This window comes from Epinephelus fuscoguttatus, linkage group LG12 (genome assembly GCF_011397635.1).
Source record: "Epinephelus fuscoguttatus linkage group LG12, E.fuscoguttatus.final_Chr_v1".
NCBI lineage: Eukaryota > Metazoa > Chordata > Actinopteri > Perciformes > Serranidae > Epinephelus > Epinephelus fuscoguttatus.
The window spans coordinates 41287224-41309258 of record NC_064763.1 but is presented as its reverse complement, the minus strand read 5'-3'; the positions used below and the strand labels follow the sequence as shown (position 1 = coordinate 41309258).

Genomic DNA, 22035 nt, shown 5'->3' with positions numbered 1-22035 from the left:
AACAACATTGGAAAATATTGCCGTAGGTGCTGTCTTTTTATTTTAATTATTTTTGGAGCAAATAAATAAATTGAACTAAAACAATGAAGATACAGGGATGTGTTTTTATTGGACTTTATAGGACAGGAAACTTAGAGAATGTACCAGGATATAAAATATCAATGTATGGACCGTATATTTATGATGTTTTCTTGGAAATAATTAGAAATAGCAAATGATCTACTTTCTTTCTTTTGAAATATTACCCACCAAATGTGTGTGACAGCATTTTCAAACACTAAACGCACCTACACAGGGCAGTGAAGGCAGCACGCCACCCGCCGATACCCGAGTCAGCCTGCAGGGGGCAGCGTCTCTGACGATCCCCTCCTTGTGACAGGGATTGGGAGGCTGCTGGGAAAACATGGCAGCTTCCTATTGTTTGTGCGGATTTACCGTACTCCGAGGGGGGGTTTAAAGACGTTCTCCAGCGGATAGACGGCTCCCTGTCGTTCACCCGGGGTTCCCACTGGCTGCCATCCACACAGCTGAAGCAGGAGAACATGGAGAAGAGCGGGAGCATCGACAGTTTAGGCTCGAAGCGCTCCTCTTCCCGACAGCCCAGTGTTGATTCATTGTCCAGGTAGCTAAACCCACCACAACACTTCGCTTTCTAAGCTAGCTAAAAGTTTTACAGCTAACAGAAGGCTTTATATTTGTGTTTTATAACGTCAAGTAACATAACCGCAATGTACATTTTGTAACTGATCAGAGGTGAACGTTAAACACATTGTGTAATGTGGTACTGTGGTTTACTAACTGCCGTGAAACGACCGCGGATGACGACAGTAAATTAGGACACCGTCTAATGGCTGTGGTCGTTACTGACTGTGATCACTGTCAATCAAAAGGACGAGTGATCTGTGAGAGCTATGAAAATGTAAGCAAATGTCCATGTGGCGTCATCAGAGGTCAGACTAATGTCATAGAGTTGTATATTCAGTCAGTTCAAACCCAACAGTAGCTACACTATGCACTGAGTTGTCTGTTATGTTTTCGACCAATCGATTAATCGTCTGGGCAAAACGTCTGAATATAATGGAAAAAATACCACCACCATTTCCTGGAGCTTTAGGTGACGCCTTTCAGTCACCCATAGCTCATAGTTACTCAGTCTGACTAACAGGTAAGAGTCCCAAATATGCTGCTCAGCTATTTATTCAGTATTTTTTGTTTTCAGCTCAAGTGAAATGGCGTGAGAAATGTCTGTGTCTGTGCTGAGACTAAATATAGACACTTTCCTGTCATCGTTTGTCATGTTCTCTCTTTCCAGTACTTCCACCTCTCGCTCAGACCGCTCTGCCCAGGTCAAGCCGCCCTCTGCGATGTCGTCTGACTCTGTGGCCACCTCTGCAGAGCTCTCCCCAGAGCTCAGGGTGAGTAGCCTGCACCATACGCTGACATCATGCTGCTGCTGCTTCATTCATTACCAATGATAATGACTGGAGTATGACTCTCCTCTTTTCCACACCCTTCAGGTTAAGCCCAAAACTGCTGCCAAGGTATGCCATTTTGTGCATTACATACTGCCCAATATGTCCCCTGAATAATGATGATTTTTACTCCAGCACATTGCGTGAGTTCAGGCGTGCTCCACATTCAGCTCTAATTTATCTAATGTTTCCAGCAGGTGCTTAGAGATTCAGACAAAGAAGAACCACAGTTACTCCCAAATGAAACTGTACAAGACATGGGTATGCTCTCTTTTCTTGCATGCATGAAACACATCATGCAGTAAGTAATATATTTGTCGCACTTGGCTAAATAAAGATTGTTTTTTATTGTTGAATCCTGCAGCCCAGGATGTCACCTACTTCTGTCCTTTCATTGGAGCACTGAGGGGAACAGTGACAGTTACCAACTACAGACTTTTCTTCAAATGCATGGACAGGGTACGTTTCTTGAAAGTTTCAAAATACTGCACTATAAATATTTCAAAGAAATATTCTGTTTTTGTTAATGTGTTGTCGGTTTCCAGGAGCCAGCGTTTGTGCTGGACCTGCCCCTCGGGGTGGTGAGTCGTGTGGAAAAGATTGGAAGTGCGTCAAGCCGTGGAGATGTGTCCTATGGGTTAGTTTGCAAGGTGAGTGGAATGCTGGGAATAGTATGGAATAATTACACTTGTTTTATAAAGCATGTGCGCAGGTGACAGATGCAAGGATCTACAGGCAGCACAAGAGCTGACAGTTACACAGTGCACAGGCCAAGGCAGAGAGAATGAACATCCTCTCATCCCTGCTGTGTAAACATTGCTATCATAAATTACAGTCATTAAGGAGGAATGAGCCTATGAACAAGCTCTGTGTCTACAATCACATACTGTTACCACATGTAGTTGCTTTACCACTATGAAATCATATTTACCTGCAGCTGTTGACCCCCTGGTTTGACCATGACCTGCTGCTCTGCCTTTCTGCAGGACATGCGTAATCTACGATTTGCACACAAGCAAATGGAGGACACACTCAGGAAGTCCATTTTCGAAGTGCTGGTGAAATTTGCATTTCCTGTTTCCAATGGGCTGGTGAGTGATTGTCAGCCACACTGCCTCTGACACTGTAGCTCTGCACACTCCACCAACTGATGAACGTCTCTCCCAATCTCCACAGCAAATCTTTGCCTTTGAATATGGGCAAGTCTTTCCTGAAAACGGATGGAAGGTGTACGATGCGCTCTCGGAGTATAAAAGACAGGTATTTAGAAACGACACTGTGCAACTGCTCAGCTTAATATTTACAGGCAGCTCATTACCTCTGTTGTGTCTGTGTTTTTTAAGGGTATACCCAATGAAAGCTGGAGGATAACAAAAGTGAATGATCACTACGAGGTTTGTGACACCTACCCATCAACTCTGGCAGTGCCTGTCAACATACCAGACGAAGAGCTGAAGAGAGTAGCTGCCTTCCGAGCAAAGGGAAGGATACCTGTGAGTGACCGGTCTTTAGCATGAATCTTACTATCCCTCCTTTGCAGCTGGTTTGTTGGACTGTCTGTGGTCATATTCTCTTGTGCTCTGTGTGCAGGTGTTGTCATGGATCCATCCAGAGAGCCAGGCAACAGTGACACGCTGCAGTCAGCCCATGGTTGGCGTTAACGGGAAGCGCAGTAAAGAGGATGAGAAATACCTCCAGGCCATCATGGACGCTAATGCTCAGTCCCATAAACTCTTTATTTTCGATGCCAGGCCCAGTGTCAACGCTGCCGCCAACAAGGTTCATGAGATATTTTAAACAGGAAAACTATCTTAATGTTGTATTTGAGGAAACTCTTTTTGCTAGATGGATGAACCATCACACCCTTATTCTGTCCCCACTTGTGTTATTTAATTATTTTTTCTCAGATGAAAGGCGGTGGTTATGAAAGCGAGGATGCGTATCAAAATGCTGAGCTGGTGTTCCTGGATATTCACAACATCCACGTGATGAGAGAGTCGCTCCGCAAGCTGAAGGATGTGGTCTACCCCAACATTGAGGACTCCCACTGGCTCTCCAATCTGGAGTCCACTCATTGGCTCGAGCACATCAAGGTGAGCATTGTGATTGTGATAGATACAGCTGGTATTTAAAACCTTGCGGCCTTTTAAGCTGAGGGGGAAAACAAAGCATTTGCTATCATGCTGAAGAGTTGCTGCGTGGCTTTCTGCATGTCAGATAAACTTAAAATTCCAGAGTTAAAGGCAATTTTTCAAGTGACTAGTGGGAAGAATGTTTTTTGAAATTGGTCCTGCACTGAAAGCGCTGCTGCAGGCAGGGAAGGCTACAACGTAAACACTCAGGGAATGTTCGTGACATCAATTTACATTCCTTAAATGTGTTTGTTTTTTCCACTGACAGGCTCTGATTTTTAGTCTAAGTGTCTGACAGTATTATTGAAGGATTCCTTCAGAGATGGTCCTTTTTTTAAAGAGTAAGATACTTTTTATTTAACCAGAAACTGCCCCAAAATTGCTGTCGTCAAACCCACCAGACTGCATTTATATAAACAGTACTTTTATCATCTTAAAATACATTTCATTCAGAGTCAACAGAAACAAAATAAATCTCACAGAAATCATCTCGGTTCGTCTTACCACTGATTTAACAACCACCAACTCTGGTTTGGTTGAAATAAACCCTTTATTCACCCAGTTAGATGTGAAATATGCTGCCTCTGTGCACACTAACATTACTGTTTATGTAAAGGGAATGTGGTGGGTTTGGTGATGGCGATTTCGGGGCTGTTTCTGGTTGAAGAAAAAGGTCCTCATGCTTTATCCATACAGTGTTTGATTGTTTGGCTATAGGTTAAAACCTCTAAGTGTTCGAGGTTGCAAATCCCTGTGTGATAAGGTTATAGCACATCATCAAAGTACAGGCTAATGGCACTGAGCAACATTAGCACTGCTGTACTGTCTTGAAACATGCATGGAATTTACTAAAACATGCTAATCTAGTACATCGTAGTGATAATAGCTGTAATATTTACAGGCAGGAGGAAAGGACTGTTTTCTCCCTCACTGATTCCACCCTCATCACGTCCCCTAACTATAATTGTGCATTGACTGTATCTATCTAGGAAGGGAATGAGGTGGAAAAAAAAAAATGGAGGATGAGGCAGTTCCCAGCGTCTTGACCACGTTGTTTGTGTGTGCGTGTTCATAGCTGATCCTGGCAGGAGCACTGCGAATTGCAGACAAGGTGGAATCTGGGAAAACATCCGTGGTGGTGCACTGCAGTGACGGCTGGGACCGCACAGCTCAGCTCACCTCCTTGGCCATGCTCATGCTGGACGGTTACTACCGCACCATTCGCGGCTTCGAGGTGCTGCTTGAGAAGGAGTGGCTGAGCTTCGGTCATCGCTTCCAGCTGGTAAACACACTTTCACACACTTTAGATGTTTCGGAAACCACATGAAGTGCTTCTCCAGTTCCAGCACTGAATATCCTTTCTTCTTCTTTAAGCGTATCGGCCATGGCGATAAGAACCACACAGACGCAGACCGCTCACCTGTTTTTATTCAGTTCATTGACTGTGTCTGGCAGTTGACTCGCCAGGTAAGCAGTAAGCGGTGCCACTAATAGGTGGAAAAGTTCTTCAGAGTAACACTTTTGAGGACACTAATGAAGCTGTTTTTATTCAAGTTTCCTGCAGCCTTTGAGTTTAACGAATACTTCCTGGTTACCATACTGGACCACCTGTACAGCTGCCTGTTCGGGACATTCTTGTGCAACAGTGAACAGCAGAGGTTGAAAGAAGTAAGAGCAGTTTGTTTGTTGCAAAATGAGACATTTAAAAGTAAAATATTGGAAAGAGTGCAGAGTAAAAAGTTTGTTACTGGTACGGAGGATTGTTCTGCATTGTCATGGCAACGACACCTTTTATTTTACAGGAGATTCCCAAGAGGACAGTGTCGTTGTGGTCTTACATTAACAGCCAGCTGGAGGAGTTTACCAATCCTTTGTATGTGAACTACTCCAACCATGTGCTGTTCCCTGTAGTCAGCTTACGCCACCTGGAGCTTTGGGTAGGCTACTACATCCGCTGGAACCCTCGCATGAGGCCTCAGGTATGTTGAGAAACCTGCCTCTCGTTTTACTTCACTGCTTTCAAAGGAAATAGTTTGCGCTCCGTACATGCTCCATTTTAGTGGCTGAATGTCACCTTTACTTTTTTCTTTTTTTTTTTGTTGTTGCAAGGAACCTGTTCATCAGCGCTACAAGGAGCTGCTGGCGAAGCGTGCTGAGCTGCAGAAGAGAGTGGACGAGTTACAGCGAGAGGTGACCAATCGCTCAGCCTCCTCTTCCTCTGAGCGGGCAGGCTCCCCCACACGCTCCATCACTCCAGTGCAGACCTTTGTTTGACACAAGTCTGACCCTTGTGACAGTGGCAGAAGCGGAATCCTACCTGTGAGAAGGTACTATACAGTAGATACCAGTACCTGGCGCCACGAAGGACCTGTGTGCCAAACTGCCTCTTTGGGTGACACACTTAATACACTATCACCAAAAGTTGGATGTATTTGCACTTCTCACAGGTCAAGAGTGTCTCAGACTGCTTTACAACAGCCATATTCTACTCTTCCTCCAGGGTTGAGAGGACATGTAACCTGAATAGCGAGTACCGTTTAGCATATCGACCTACCTACAATCAGTGTTGATAGTTTTTGAAGTACACTAAAATATTACTCGGGTAAAATATGTATGCCTTATACACTTCACAGAAACACACTTCATTCCTCTACACTGCAGATGTTTAGATGTTGACTTGAAAGCAATGCGGCTGAAGCAATTGTGAAGACATACATTACTGCAAAAATTATTTTGAGCTCTAGTACTAAACCCACTAAATGGCTCGGGATTTGTTAAATATTCAAACATGTAGCTAAAGGGCTGTAATGTTAGCTTCTTCTAATGTTAACAAATTAGACATAGAGTGCATTAAAAAGTCAGCACAAGTCAGTGCTTTAGATAATTGTGACCAAATATTTGTTTTTTGTTGTTTTCTTAATAATACATCATGTGTCATGCGTGGCATTCCTCTCATCGAGTGATTTCAGTTTTGTAAGTTTCATTTTTCTAACAAGTTATTTATTATCCTTTAGTCCAGACTTGTATTTATGTCTCACAAACACTCATGTCATGAATTCATTAGACATTTCCCCATGCAATATTAATAAGCTGCACAGAATATGCAACACTTCATTTGTCCTGGTTGATAGTCGGTCACTTACTAAACTGTTAATGTGTGAACATTTCTCACAGATGCTTTTCAAAGCTAGTATCAGCCAATATTTTTAAAAGGCAGCAGAGTGTGTAACAATTAATAATTTGCTTCGGGTGTTTTTTTTTTTGTTTTTGTTTTTTTTCTTAGTTTCATGAATATCTGTGCCTTGCTCTGAATGACTGATTGGGGGAATAATAAGAGAAAAGTGTGCACAGTTTTTAATTGCCAAGGTGAGACGGTGAATACAGTGTTAGTTAGCCTTTCCACTGCGTATGTGAATACTTGCAATAAACACAGGACTCAACCTCAAGGAGTCAGTATGGTTTGTTACAGTAGCCTCCAGTTTATTTCTTTACCTATTAGTGTTTTCAAATGACAGCAGAACTCCAATGACATTAGCATTAATTATCTCTTGTTATGATTATGGGCTTTCCATAAAATAATAGAGTGCCTTTTATCATAGATTGAGTCTGAAATTTACAGTGTGACTGTGCTGGAGGGTGATATTAGACTGCAATGACTATGAAAACATTAGCATAGTCATATTCAAGCTGTTTCACTCAGATGAGTAGCCATAACTTAGCTTGAAGGCATCCGTTACCCATTATAGGCTTGTTATTGCCCTGACATTTGTTTTTAAATGCCTATTACTTAAAAATAACTTGGATTTCCACTTATATTGTATCGCTCTCCTTTTAAAAATGTATAGCTATTAAAGTATGACTGTTTTTCCATGCGGTTTAAGCGAGGCTGCCGTGCTGTATGCACTTCATTACTTAAAAACTTGTTTATAGAAACTGCTAAACTGCAGGCAACAGTAAAGACAAACTGTAGTGCCAAATGTTATGATATATGGAAATGTTTAATAAAGGTGCTGATACTATGTAGTGAACGTTCTGTGAACTTTTGGGGCCTTTTTGTTGTGCAAGTGAAAAATGTTGTGGAGGAAACACGACTGTTTGTAGTATTTGTAAGTTTTCGTCGTGATCCATCAAGGCTTGCCCTATTTCTACTCCCGGTTATGTTTCGGTTATTAACAAGCAGCTGATTCCAAGGAGTCAGCATGCAAAAGGAGAGACAGTTAACATATGGTTTGCAGAAGTTGGACAGATTCAGGGGACAGGTCAGGAAAAGAGGCAGGAGCAGAAATTGAGGTCAATCTTTGCATCCATCATGACAGCTGAGGTCAAATAAAGCACTGTTTACCCACCTCTTATTTTAACACTACAGCTTCTGATATCACACCAAATGGTTGAAGCTGTATTTTAATCCTTTTGTTTTTAATAACATTACAAGCATGTGTGTAGCCGCTGCACAGATCTGAGCCTGAACCAGATTATCCACGGGCTACATTACAGAAAACAGTCTTGTTGGGCCAATATTGACAAAAGCTTTGCTATACATGGACTGAATTATAAATATAATTGTACTTATACTGTTAAATTATAAATCAATAGTGCAAGTATCCAGCATGCATTGAATGAACAGCTCTGTATGCAACAGGTGAGCCACTGTAAGAGTCTCACCATTTGTCTCAGGGCCTGGAGTCCTTCTATCAATGATCATTTACCTACATGGCCGCATTTTGTTGTAATTTGAGAGATGTTGCAAATTTATCTTGGCTTGTGATTATCTTGTGACTTTCTGGCCCCTGGGACCTCAGTGACACTCCTGCAGCATGGTTGAAGAACTGGGAGGAGTTCTTCCATCTCTTAACTTTTGTTGAACATTGAGAATAAGCAGACTTCAAAAGAGCAAGGATGGTTTCCATTTGAAGTGCGGTAACCTAATAACTGAATTATTCCACATTCAAAAAAATACATTGACAAAGCAAACTAATATTTGTGGCAAGTGCTTGTATGACTAAACTTTCAGTTATTTTAGCACCAAATTTATCGGCCTACTATGTGCACTCATAACAGATAGATAGGAACAAAACAATTAAGCTGAACAAAATAATAGACAAGACTAATATGCACATTTGTATGAGAAAAAAATAGGAGTATAAATAAATATGCAAGATAAACTGGCAAGGAGCATTGCAGTGCTGGAAAGGTTCAAGGCACATTCCAGACCACAGAGCTCTGTATATGCTTTATTGTTCATTTGTATTGTCATATCTAAATGACTGTGTATAGGTATGAGCTAACACTTACACACTTACACAAGCACCCTATATCCATCATGCATACTGTGAAAAAAGGGCCATAAGGATAACTAATAATGAAGGATTTTTCAAACACACTAACAGTCTGTTTTTTAAAGTCAAATGCCTTGAAGTTTGTGGATCTAGTAGAGTTTAACACGGTACAAATAATGTATAAAGCAAGAGATAATTCCCTAACAAAATATGCTCTTCGGCTGGGCGGCTGATTATCATTCAAGAGGAAAGTTTAAAGACACTTGTGTTCCTATGAAGAGTATGCGTATTTCAATCTGTGGGGTGAGTTGTGGAATGGTTTGGATGTGGAGTTCAAGCAAAGTGCAAACATTATTCAGCTCAAGAGGATGTACAATATTTTCCAGAGGTATAGGAATGAGGAGGGGCTGTGGTGATGATAAATGTTAGTGTATTGACACAGTAGGCCTATGATAGCTGCATTGTTTTACATGTTTGAAAGAACATAATAGGTCAATCAATCAATCCAAACTACGGTACCCCCGATGGCAGTGCCCCTCCAGCAGAAAAATGCACCATGCCACACCACAAAAACTGCTCAGGAATGGCCTGAGCAAAATGACAAAAAGCTCAAGGTATCGACCTGGCCTCAAAATCTCCCACAACCTAGTCTGATCGAGCATCTTGGGAAGTGCTGGTACCCCACCTCACAACTGACAGACCTCAAATGATCTGAAGCCAGCACCCCAGTGCCAGACACCACAGGACACCTTCCAGAGGTCATGGGTCAAGTCCGATCCAGGGAGGCCCCACTATGGATTATGGCATTCGATCTGATTGCGGGAGATTCGGAGGCCAGATCCATACCTTGAGCTTTTTGTCATCTTCCTCAGGCCATTCCTGAGCAGTTTTTGTTGTGTGGCATGGCGCATTTTTCTGCTGAGGGCCACTGCCATCAGGGAGTACCGTTACCCTGAGGCGGGGTTACTTAGCCCACTGTGGTGTTTGGGTGGGTGGAGGGCGTCAAGTGGCATCCACCAAGTTACTCGCTTCACCCACCACTGGTTTTAAAGGGATAGTGCACCCAAAAATGAAAATGCAGCCATTATCTACTCACCCATATGCCGAGGGAGGCTCAGGTGAAGTTTTAGAGTCCTCACATCACTTGCAGAGATCCAAGGGGAGAGGAGGTAGCAACACAACTCCACCTAATGGAGGCTGACGGCGCCCCAGATTCAAACGTCCACAAAATATCTCCATACTGCTTGTCCGTAGTGATCCAAGTGTCCTGAAGCCCCGACATAAGTTGTTTGGGAAAACATCATTTGAACTCTGTTTTTAGCCTCACTGTAGCCTGCAGCTCTAACTGCCCCCACAGAGTCGGGCGTACTATAAGCGGAGCGGACTCCGTGAGGAATGTCCGCAGTCATTCGGGCTTCCATTAGTCGAGCGCACTTCCGTATTGTAGTTTCCTGTAAAAATGTCCGTGAAAAATCCCCACGATGTGAAAAATACATGCCGAGCAGTCTTTTGTGTGACACTGGTGCACGGAGCAGAGTCCGCGTGGTTGTAAAATCTGAGCTTTGCACGCACGGGGCTCGCGGACGTCCGCTCCACATACGTTCTACCCAAGTATGTTTGGGCCTTAACTGCCTCTCTGTGCACTGCACTCACGTGTGTGCGCTTGCGCGAGACCGTGAGACATGGGCACCTCCTTCATGTGTGTTCACGTGCTTTCGCTGGTCTCGCGCAAGCGCACACATGACTACAATGAGGCTAAAAACAGAGTTCAAATGATGTTTTTCCAAACAACTTTTTATGTCGGGGCTTCAGGACACTTGGATCACTATGGACGAGCAGTATGGAGATATTTTGTGGTTTCAATTATGTGTTTTTGGACGTTTGAATCTGGGGCGCCGTCAGCCTCCATTAGGTGGAGTTGTGTTGCTACCTCCTCTCCCCTTGGATCTCTGCAAGGGATGTGAGGACTCTAAAACTTCACCTGAGCCTCCCTCGGCATATGGGTGAGTAGATAATGGCTGAATTTTCATTTTTGGGTGCACTATCCCTTTAATGCTATGGCTGATGGGTCTATCTATCTATCTATCCAATAAACAAGTGACAGTGACAGTATGAATATAAAGTTACAATCTATAACGTGAGCAGTGGATGTGATGGTGTTCCAGGGTTATTGAAGTTGACTGACAGTGATTATTAGCTCTTCATCAGGGTGACAGTCAGTGGGAACAAGCTGTCCTTGTGTCCGCAGCGCCCACCAGAGGAATGAGGTCTGAAGTCGTCGTGACTTGAGTGATTACACTAGTTAAAACTGCGCAAGTTAAAGACATGTTCATACTTGATGTACAGCTTTGTTGAGTGAATGCAGACACGTGATTGGCTCTGCACATTTCAAAATGTGAATCCCGCGGCCGGCTGTTGTGTCGCGATAGGTTTCCTTTCTTCGTCTGGAGCAGTCGACCACTTCCGGTTTCATGACGACGACGGCGTTGATACAAAAAGAGAGAAGGAAAACAGGAAAATACCTTTCTTGGCGAGAACAGTGGAAACTTAACATAAATAGCCAGATATACGTTAACGGGTCGCTTGTGTGGCGGCGTAACTAACGATTGAGCTCAAGTCAGTGAGGTCGGGTAACGCACGAGCAGCGGAAGATCACAAATATTTGGAGTTTATTGTTCTTCGCCTGCTCCCTCCAGCTAAGCTATTTCTGTGTTGCCCTACGCTACCTAGCCGAGCTAGCTAACGTTAGCTAACACTGGATGCCAGCACTGTGTATGTGTGTGTGTGTCTTTTTAGTTCTCAATTAGGAAGCGGCTGGAAAGGAAATACCGTCGTTAATCCGTTCAGTTTGCAGCTGGACTCTGCTAACCTCTTCTAGCTCGGTGACATTAGTTGGGCGAGAATGGCAACATCGGCTCTTTACGCCTGTACGAAGTGTAACCAGCGGTACCCCTTCGAGGAGCTGTCGCAGGGCCAGCAGCTGTGCAAGGTAAATGAGTGTGTGTGTGTGTGTGTGTGTGTGTGTGTGTGTGTGTGTGTGTGTGTGATCGAGGATGCCTGCAAACAAGACACACTAACAGTCCCCATCGTACAGAATGATGCTGTTTACGAGTGCTACTGTCGACATGGTGTGATGGTGTTACGACAAGTTAGGCAGGCTCAGATTATGTAACAGCATTTGTGTGCGCTAATACAGTGACTAATCTTGTTTAGGTCATTCCCTACCACTGTCCTGTGTATTAAAGAGTAATAACACATTCATGCTGCATCTTTACCCGCTCACCAGTAGCTCAGTCGTGCTTTTAAGAATAGCCGTGTGTGTATGCACATGCTAACTTGTTGCTCTTGTAGAGCCTTTCTCTACTTCTCTGACTGCACTGCTTTTCAAAACAGGGAGCAAAGATAACATGATGGTCTTATCACTTTAAAAACATCCTTCCAGCACCAGAGAGGTTTCCCCTGAATATTCACAGATCTTTCCTTTGCACAGTATGCCTAAAGCACCAAATCAACATATAGATTTCTCTTATTTTAAGTATTAAAGAATACCATCTGGAGTTATCCAACAGTGGCTCTGGTTAACTTTGCTGACTTTTCCGACACTGCCCAGCTGCAGGATGGTGCCTTGACTGTTAAAACGCAGTTACAATACAAAGTAGTCCTCACTTCTTGTATACACCCAAAAGTCAAGTGTCGGTATTTCCACTGATGATGAAGCCAAGAGGTGTTGCGCAACAAACATCAAGTTCTGTTGCCATACACAAGGAGTCATGAGGCCGTCTTGTTTCTGATGTGGCCATTGTGATTTCTCACGCTCACGAGAATATGTCTTTGTTTTGTTCCCACAGGAGTGTCGCATCGCACATCCGATAGTGAAGTGCACATACTGCAGATCTGAGTTCCAGCAGGAGAGGTGAGATATGTGCTCGTCGTGAAGAATTTCACAGTCGATTAATGTTGTTGATAGTGAACGTCTTTGTCTTAATGCCTTTTGTTTTGGACGTCTTCACAGTAAAACCAATACAATCTGCAAGAAGTGTGCTCAGAATGTCAAACAGTTTGGAACAGTGAGTAACAAGTCTCTCCTGTTTTTCCTGAAGCACTTTGAACTCCAGTTATGTTTATTGAGTTCATGTTGGTGGACTTTTTATCATCCATCATATGTAAATGCACATTCAACATGTTCTTATGTCGTTGTTTTGCAGCCCAAGCCCTGCCAGTACTGTAACATCATCGCAGCTTTTATCGGGACAAAGTGCCAGCGCTGTACTAACTCAGAGAAGAAGTATGGACCCCCACAGACCTGTGAGCAGTGCAAACAGCAATGTGCTTTTGACCGTAAGGAGGAGGGCAGGAGAAAGGTATGAACACCACACACGTACAGTCGCATTTGACTGTGAATGTGTAACAGCACACCTTATGAGCTACTGTCTCCTACTTGTGCTACAGGTGGACGGGAAACTGCTGTGCTGGCTCTGTACTCTGTCCTACCGGCGTGTCCTGCAGAAGACCAAGGAGCAGAGGAAGGGCTTCGGCTCCTCCAACTCCTCATCCCTGAACGAGAAAGACCACCACTCCAGACCTCACCATCATCACCATCACCACCACCAACACAGACACAGCAGCTCCCATCACAAGTATAACCTCTCTTGTGTCACTGTTTTAACTGATCATATGGTATATCAACGATTAAAATTGGCGATTTGTTCCTCCTACGCCAATATTAACGCAATTTTAAATAACTCAATATCAGGACTTAGATGTTATAAAAAATAATCTTTAGAATCTGCGCCCTGCTGTGCATCTAGAGATGTTTCTGGTGAAGCAGCACGTCTGCCTGCTGAGCCTGGTAAATCAGCAGGAGTTGTTTGAATGGAGGAGACATTGCTATTAAATAAATGTAATGTTTAAATATTTAAAATGTTCACACTCTTTTACAAATGTTTATTCACATAACTTGAACTATTTTGCCTGCAGAAAACCAAAAGGTTCCTTTATTTCAGAGCTTCATCAGACACTGAGCCGAACTCGATGATATATTTAATCCAAGTTAAATTCTAACGTTAATTATAATTTAAAAAATGCAAGACAGAGAATGATGAAAAAACGACTCAATGACATGAGGTCAGTTCACAGCCATCGGTAAACGCAGCCTACAGCTTCACACACCTCGCAGCAATAAGGCAGTCCTCCAGAACAGTTCACCAAACATTCTTATACGCCTCCTTAGAGTGGGTGTGTGTGTGTGCGTGCGTGTGAATTGTTTTGGAACATTCTGCTCTTATTATCTTGCCCCATTGAAGGTTGTTTAATCTAAGTACAAATCTGTGTCTGATCCGACCTTAACTGGGCCTTTTTTTGCCACAACAAGAATAAATTATTTAATGAAAACAAATACATTTACTACTACTACACTAATAAGAATGTTATTATTAAGGTACTAAAAGTATTTTCACCCATAAACAGTTCATACATTTAGACAACAAGTGCCATTATTACTTACAACTAGAAATCCAAAACATATTTAAAATGGACAAATGCACATTTAAATCGATCGTAACATTTAAACCCCTCCTGCTCCCTCCTCCTAGTGGCAATAACATCGCCCATCAGCAATTTTTAACACAGAATAGTGAAAGGATTTTCATATTTTTTGTGCTACTCTGTGGCAGAGTCCCCTGCAGGTCCAGTTTTTCAAATCCGCACTCAAAAAGCTCAGCACTGGAACTGACCCTGTACTGGTAATTATCTCCAAGTCAAATTTGGACCCACCCCAACCCCTTGATATAAGTCCCACGATCCGACCCGTAATAAAACATTTCTCATGTTATGATGTCATGCAAAGACACAAAGACAACTGATTTTTCGGTTATCCTCTGTCCATATATTCAGAGTAATGATGTTTTGTCAGACGTCCTCACATTTTGTCAGTCTGTTGTGGGATACAGTTGTCAGGTCAGACAGAAGTTTCTGAGCATCCACACGGCCAACTCAGGCACCTATTACTATTTTCTGTCTTACTTGCTGCCCGCCTGCGTGTAGTTCATTTTATACCCCTAGCTATGAATTTATATAAATATATTTTCATCGTTGCAAAACTTTTCTGCAGGTTACTGAGTTAAATGAAGCAATGTAAAGTAGAACACTGGATCTAGCCGACTGACCGCTGTGTTCTCTTTCACAGACTGAGTGGGAGTTTGAGTCCTGAGCAAGAGCAGGGACTGTGGAAGCAGAGGTAAAACTTTCCCTCTCATTTGAACTGCATCATATATTATCATAAAACAATATATTGATTGAGTTTTTAGGCCCACATTGTACATCGCTATTTTGATTTTTATTGCAGCCATAAATCTTCTTCAATCCAGAAGGAGACTCCAAAGAAAAAACCAAAACTGGAGATGAAGCCATCCAACGGGGACAGGTATGATAAGTGTTGAACACAGTTAGAAAAGCATTAAGCTTTACTTAAATCTTTGGTGATATTAAAATGGTCGCTACTTTTGAAATAATTTTGGCTGTTCTTTTTCTGCAACATGTTAGTTCATGGTATACTTTTGGTGTGTATTCTCCAAAAAAGTTTGATCTGAAAATTTAGCGTAAAGTAGTGTTAAGTGTAGAAGTGAGTGGCAGTGTACGGACTCTGCTCTCTGCCTGTATCTTCTTATTTCCTTCATATTATTCTGTGTCTGGGATGTTCGTGGCTGTAGTGAGCAGGTATGATGAGGACTTTATAAAAGGTTAGAAAGCAGGTGCCAGACAGTAAGCAACACGCACCCAAGAGGAAGCAAAAAAAAAGGGGGATATATCGCAGGGGAAAAAACGCAAATATAGCGAGGTGAAATGCAGAGGGGACAAAGCTCGTCCCTAAATGAGAGTGAATCTGGGGTTGGCTTTCACTCCTGCTGACAATTCCTGCGTAGTATACCTTTAACTACTCGTATCTTTACTAGCCTCATGCTCTGTCCTTTCTCCCAGCAGTAGTTCCATCACCCAGTCGATGGATTCTGGAGGAACAGACAACTTCATTCTCATCAGCCAGCTGAAAGAGGAAGTGATGTCACTGAAGAGACTCCTGCAGCAAAGGGATCAAACCATTCTCGAGAAGGACCGAAAGGTGGGCTATCAGGCTGATTGACCTCTGGCACTAATGTGTCAAAGTGGCATCACTGTTGGTCGCTTGTGTTGATTAGATGTACTGATTATGATTTCCCCTGCAGCTCACAGAGCTCAAAGCAGACTTCCAGTACCAGGAATCCAACATGAGAGTGAAGATGAATCAAATGGAGAAATCGCACAAAGAGTCTATGGAGCAACAACAGGTAGGAAACTACAAATGCACATGTAACAAACCACAAATTGTTATCTTCAACACCACTCACGGCCTCTAGTTAAAATTTGCTGTGGAATAGTTTGTGATTAGGTTCTTGTTTTTATTTCTTTATGTTGTCCTGTTTCTACCACAGTAAAACATTCTCCAGCTAACTAGTGGTGTTGCAAAAGGTGTCAGCAGCTAAAAGAACTTTCACATTGTATTCACTGTATCAGTTTGTAAAGACATGTTGCTGTGTTCTTTAATATATTAATCCTGTAAATATACTTGTTTATATACTTATTCTCTGTATCTTAAGAGCTCATATGGGTTTGAAGAGATTTACAGAGTCCAGATGTTCTGATGTGCAGGTTCCAAGGAGGTGTGGTCACATAATCATCTTTTAAAGCATGTGTTTAATTTTAGTGCAACCCATCACTGACATTCACTCACATCAGGTCAAATACCAGCTCCTTTTATCTCCACCTAAAAGCAGTGGAAACAACCTCAGTCAAAACAAGTCCTATCTAAATATCCATTCCTATGAGGATTGTTTCACGTATTTGTACTTAAAACCATATTGTCTTATTGTGTGAATATTCAAACAGCACTAATGGAATTTAAAAAACTCTCATGCACTAGAGAGGACAATGCAAAGGAGTACACACCCCATTCTCTGTAATTTGCCAACTCATCTATAATCAGTCTTATTTTTAGAAACAATTAACATCACAATTTTCATTTGTTCAGCACACGTTGTTCTGCACACCGGTTCCATCTCAATACTGCATACAGCATTTAGGTTTGTAGGGATACATGAAGTTACATAGGGGGCATGTTGGAGAAACACTGCATGATGATCCGTAACTGTAACTGTTGTATGTGATTTATTCAGAAATGACCACGCGAGTAGCTACAACTATTGTGAAAATATTGCTTAACATGTCAATCAGTATCTGGACCCATATCATGCTTGTGTGCCCTATAATGTGCCTGGGATGATTCACATGTTGCATAAGTTTGCGGTCTGTTGTTCTGGCTTCAACGTGTCAGTTAGGCCATTTCCTGTCAAACACTGGTGTTATTTTTTTCTCAATATGATTTCTGTTTTGTTTTTGTTTGTTTGTTTTTTTGAGTGTGACTCGTTCCCAAAGGTGTTTTTATCAGTACAGTCTAAACCTTTGAAGAAAGCCCATGTTGGGCAAAACCTGGATGAATAATGAGTGTGTAGGTGACTAAGTAAATGCTTAAAACCACAGTGTCCTAAAGCCAGCTAGCGTGTTTGCTGCCATTCAAATCACAACCAAGATTTCAGGTATATTGCAATGCAAATGTGCATTTTGATTTCATAAATGCCCACACTAAGGTGTTAAAAAGTTCAGAACTACGCATCTAATTCCTAACATCGTTTATCATTTGTTTCCACAGAGCAAGAACAGGGAGCTGATGAAACAAGTGGCTGCCCTCTCTAAAGGAAAAAAGTTTGACCGGACAGGAAGTTCACTGCTGTTGCCCTAACAATAGGCCGGCAAACGGGTAACAACAAAGAGCGGCTTCATTGTTGTAACACTGTGAAAGTCTCTCTCCTGTGTTTCCTCATTGCCATCAACATCGATTACTTCTTGATTGGTAAAGACAGAGACCATGTTGTACATGGCAATCAATTGTTGAATCAAAGAAACCTTTCTCTAAATGTCAGCATATTTTAGATATTTTATGGCGACTTTTTCCACTGGTTCATAGGATGCGACTTTGAATGGGGTAGAGGACGGAGCCCTCGTTTTTAACACTGCCGGGCCAAAACAGAAAGCATGGTGTGCATATGTGGATAGCATTCTGTCAACTCAGTGTATCCACTTAATTTTATGGATGTCATGCAATTTATTTATTCAACTGTATTACTTGGCTTTTTTATTTCTTCACAACATACTCAGAGAATATTCCACATTTTGGGATTTTCTTCAATAGCAATTAGTTATATTTTTCTAAATTGATGCGATTGTGGAAGACAAGCTCTCCTTAGCGGAGAGACCCTGCGCAACTTTACAATGTATGCAAACATGGGAAGGGTGACCACTGAGCTGCTGCTCAACAGTAGAGAACCCTCTCAATAACAATTCATAAACAACCAATGAAGACTTTGAAAGACTGTCTTACAGAGAGACACCTCTTGGCTGCCCTCTTTCTCACTGTGTGACAGCTGTAGTGATTTGCTGTTTCTCTTTAGTGGAACGATTGTAATACTGCATGATTTTACTGCCAGACACCGGTTGGCATTGTGGTCAGACTTCTTTTTTCCCTCCCTTTTAATTAGTTTTTTAAGAATCACTTGTAAATGTATTACTGGGGTCAGCCATTGTATTTAAACTATTGCTTGTATCTGTTTTAGTGAGTACAGTATGTGTATGGTAAGGCCAGTTGAAATTAACATGTCTGTAGAAGATGCTTTTTAAAGGAACACACCTATCACCTTGCATTATTGGGCTGATTTCATACTGTGGCGTCCAGAATCACTTTTGTACTTTTTTCCAAACCAAGTGTTTTAAAACTATTAAAACTGGCTAAACTGTTACTGTGTGTTTGTTTTCATTGACCATATATGTGTGTTTAAGTTTGAGATGTTTGGGACATGTCTTCTGATGACTGTTGGGTGTATAAGTGATGGATGGGAGGAGGAGGAGTACAGAGCATTGGTGGACTGTTTATGGAGCAGGCTGGATGAAATCATCTACTTCTGAACATGGCAAAGAACAAGGAGATGGTGAGTGACTTCAGAAGGAAGAGGACGGCATCACAACCACTGTGTATTCTGCGAGAGGGTGTTGACGTGGTGGAGCACTGCACGTACCTGGGCACACAGACAGCAGACTGCATTGGGAGACCAATAATGAGGCTGTATATATGAAGGAGATAAGCAGACTCTTTCCTGAGGAAGCTGACACCCTTTAATGCACACAGCAAGGTGCTGGAAACCTTCTGTTGTGGCCAGCACACTGTACTTCACTGTAGTCAGCTGGGGGAGCAGACTTAATAAACTAATTCAGACGACTGGCTCTGTGATTGGCTGCAAACCAGATACATGTGAAGCTGTGGTGAAGAGGTGGACACTGAACAAACTTAACTATGATGGATAATCCTGACCAGCCTCCCTAACACCTACTGGACAGACAGTGGAGCTCTTTTTCTGACAGACTGGTTCCGCTTCACTGTCACAAGAGCCGATAGAGGAAATCTTTCCTGCCCAAAGCAATAACAACTCTGCACTTCTATCTAACGGCAGCTGTCATCTTTATAGGTTTCTGTCCCGACTGAACTTCACTCTGTTTGCTCTTTGATAAATTTTGCACATGGTGAATTGGCACATTTCATTCTCCCACTCTACCTCACTGCATTCCTAAAGTAAAACGTCAACAAATTTACACATTGTGTAATGTATGGATCACCAGTATTTTATCTTATGCATACATTTTATGTTTTAATATTTGTATTTTAGTAGTGTATTATGGCATATTCTATATATTGAGTACCGTAAAACTTCAATTAAACGCCTACTCCCTTTTACTAGCCCCATGTGGCTACACATTTTGACATTCTGCAGACTCTGGTGCCCTCAACATTCTGTTACTACTTGACATCAGCGCAGCCTTTGACACAGTGAACCATTCCATCCTCCTACAAAGGCTGCGCCAACAGGGTGTTGAGGGCACTGCACTCGACTGGCTCACCTCCTACCTCACCGACAGGCAACAGTTCGTCTCCCTCTCTGGCCACTCATCCACCCTCTCCCCAGTTACGCAGGGGGTCCCTCAGGGCTCAGTCCCCGGCCCCCTCCTCTTCATCTGCTACCTCTTCCCCCTTGGTCACATCATCCGCAAACTCAACCTGGACTTCCACTGTTAGGCTGACGGCACCCAGATCTACATCACCACCAAACCCACCCAAAACCCTCCCCTCATCCACATCGAAACCTGCATCTCTACAATACAAACATGGCTGACTCACAACTTCCTCAAACTCAACAGTGACAAAACAGAGCTCCTCCTCATAGGCACCAAATCCACTCTCAACAAAACTGGACCCATCTCACTCACTATCGACACCCCGACCATCACCCCCTCCCCCCTGACACGCAATCTTGGCGTTATCCTGGACCCCACCCTCTCCTTCGATCACCATGTCAGCTCCATCGTCAAGACCTCCTACTTCCACCTCCACCACATCGCCAAAATCGGACACTGCCTCTCCCCCCCTGCTGCTGAATCCCTCATCCACGCCTTCATCTCCTCCCGCCTCGACTATTGCAACTCCCTCCTCACTGGCATCACCTCCCATTCCCTCCATAGACTCTAAATGGTTCAAAACTCTGCTGCCTGCCTCCTTACCCACACCCAGTCTTGTGAACACATCACTCCCGTTCTCCACTCCCTCCATTGGCTACCCATCAAACAACGCATCAACTTTAAAATCCTCCTTCTCACTTTCAAAGCTCTTCACCCCATTCCCCCCCATTTTGTTCACTATGTTGTCTTCTGCTTGTTCCCCCGTCTGTCACTACCCCTTTTGTGTTACTATGTAAGCTTCTTTGGGTCATTGAAAAGCGCTATACAAATTAAATGTATTATTATTATTATTATTATTATTATAAACACCTGTCTCATTAGACGCCTGGTCGGGTTGCCAGTTGGTTCTTTTTTATTTTTTTTGTAGAAGTTCTTCAGATGTATGAACCAGGTTGTTGGCTACCTCAAATTTTGTGTCCATTCCTCGATTACCCTGTAATTTATTCATACTTCTTTGGTCCAGTAGGGTCCTCGGATCAAAAGACTCAAAAGGGTTTTTCATAAAAGTTAATCCAAGTTCCTGGTATTGTTTTAACAGGATAAAGTGGTGTTGTGTCTGTGCTGGGCGTTGTACCTACATCTATCTACCTACATTTATTTATTATCTGAACCCTAATTTTTAAACAAGAAATGTGCAAGCAGGTTGGAACGGGTGGAGAAAAGTGTCAGGTGTGATGTGTGATAGAAGAGTAGTAGAAAGGACAGGAGGCAGAGCTGGAGGTAGCAGAGATGAAGATGTTGAGCTTCTTTTTGTGATGAGGATGGATAGGATCAGGAATGAGTACATCAGAGGGACAGCTCATGCTAGATGTTTTGGAGATAAAGTCAGAGAAGCACTGAGATGGTTTGGACATGCTCAGAGGAGGGATAGTGAATATATCGGTAAAAGGATGCTGAGGTGGGAACTGCCAGGCAAGAGGCTGAGAGGAAGACCAAAGAGGAGATATATGGATGTAGTGAAAGAAGACATGAAGTCAGTTGGTGTGAGAGAAGAGGATGTGGAGGATAGGTTTAGATGGACGCAGATGATTCGCTGTGGCGACCCCTAAAGGGAACAGCCGAAAGAAGAAGAAGAAGAAAATAAAGATTCATACTGGTTTAAATAAACAATTTGATTGTATTTCCTGATCTTTGCTGAGCAACACTTCTGTGTGAAAGAATTAAAGACCTCTCCCAAATACAGGCCTGTTGATCTCAGTGATGTAAGCAAATAATAGCCCCCACTATTAAATAAAGTTTTACAGTATGCTGAGGTTCATTTTTTTCTATTGACATTATATTTCCCTCTTCCAGTGTGATTTGTGTATTACTGTGTTTTACTGTCCCTGTGCAATACTGACATAACCTGCTGTTGATAATGTAAGAATCTCTCAATTTGGGATCAGTGAAGTATACCATCCACCCATCCACCCACCCACCCATCCACCCATCCACAGTCTGGCTGGACATCAGAGCCCTCACAGTGTCTCCTATGGGAGATGGAAGGATGAGAGAAATGTGTCCCTG

General features: G+C 42.7%; 2 protein-coding genes across 4 annotated transcripts; both read left to right on the top strand.

Moving 5' to 3' along the window:
• The first annotated feature begins 367 nt into the window (after positions 1–367).
• mtmr2 (myotubularin related protein 2) lies at positions 368–7608 on the top strand. 2 transcript variants are annotated; one of them, XM_049592507.1, is made up of 16 exons: positions 368–622; positions 1313–1415; positions 1518–1541; positions 1670–1733; positions 1837–1931; positions 2018–2122; positions 2459–2563; positions 2649–2732; positions 2816–2965; positions 3063–3251; positions 3380–3565; positions 4680–4886; positions 4979–5071; positions 5159–5272; positions 5407–5583; positions 5714–7608. In XM_049592507.1, exons 1-16 carry the CDS (start codon positions 543–545, stop codon positions 5876–5878), a joined length of 1941 nt encoding a protein of 646 aa, XP_049448464.1. In that variant the 5' UTR covers positions 368–542; the 3' UTR covers positions 5879–7608. The 2 variants fall into 2 exon arrangements, with proteins under 2 accessions (XP_049448464.1, XP_049448463.1); XM_049592506.1 differs by having other exon boundaries at positions 1667–1733.
• A 3724-nt stretch (positions 7609–11332) lies between these two features.
• fam76b (family with sequence similarity 76 member B) lies at positions 11333–18761 on the top strand. Of its 2 annotated transcripts, none has more exons than XM_049592376.1 (10): positions 11333–11869; positions 12729–12793; positions 12893–12947; positions 13086–13241; positions 13330–13517; positions 15065–15115; positions 15224–15301; positions 15856–15994; positions 16098–16199; positions 17618–18761. In XM_049592376.1, exons 1-10 carry the CDS (start codon positions 11783–11785, stop codon positions 17705–17707), a joined length of 1011 nt encoding a protein of 336 aa, XP_049448333.1. In that variant the 5' UTR covers positions 11333–11782; the 3' UTR covers positions 17708–18761. The 2 variants fall into 2 exon arrangements, with proteins under 2 accessions (XP_049448333.1, XP_049448334.1); XM_049592377.1 differs by having other exon boundaries at positions 11334–11869; positions 15859–15994.
• Positions 18762–22035: the final 3274 nt, after the last annotated feature.

Coding starts and splice junctions, on each gene's coding strand:
- mtmr2 (XM_049592506.1), top strand. CDS start 543: ATGGAGAAGAGCGGGAGCATCGACAGTTTAGGCTCGAAGCGCTCCTCT. Junction 2,123..2,458: donor CCTATGGGTTAGTTTGCAAG/GTGAGTGGAATG, acceptor GCCTTTCTGCAG/GACATGCGTAATCTACGATT. Junction 2,564..2,648: donor TTCCTGTTTCCAATGGGCTG/GTGAGTGATTGT, acceptor CAATCTCCACAG/CAAATCTTTGCCTTTGAATA.
- fam76b (XM_049592376.1), top strand. CDS start 11,783: ATGGCAACATCGGCTCTTTACGCCTGTACGAAGTGTAACCAGCGGTAC. Junction 13,518..15,064: donor CACAGCAGCTCCCATCACAA/GTATAACCTCTC, acceptor TCTCTTTCACAG/ACTGAGTGGGAGTTTGAGTC. Junction 16,200..17,617: donor AGTCTATGGAGCAACAACAG/GTAGGAAACTAC, acceptor TTGTTTCCACAG/AGCAAGAACAGGGAGCTGAT.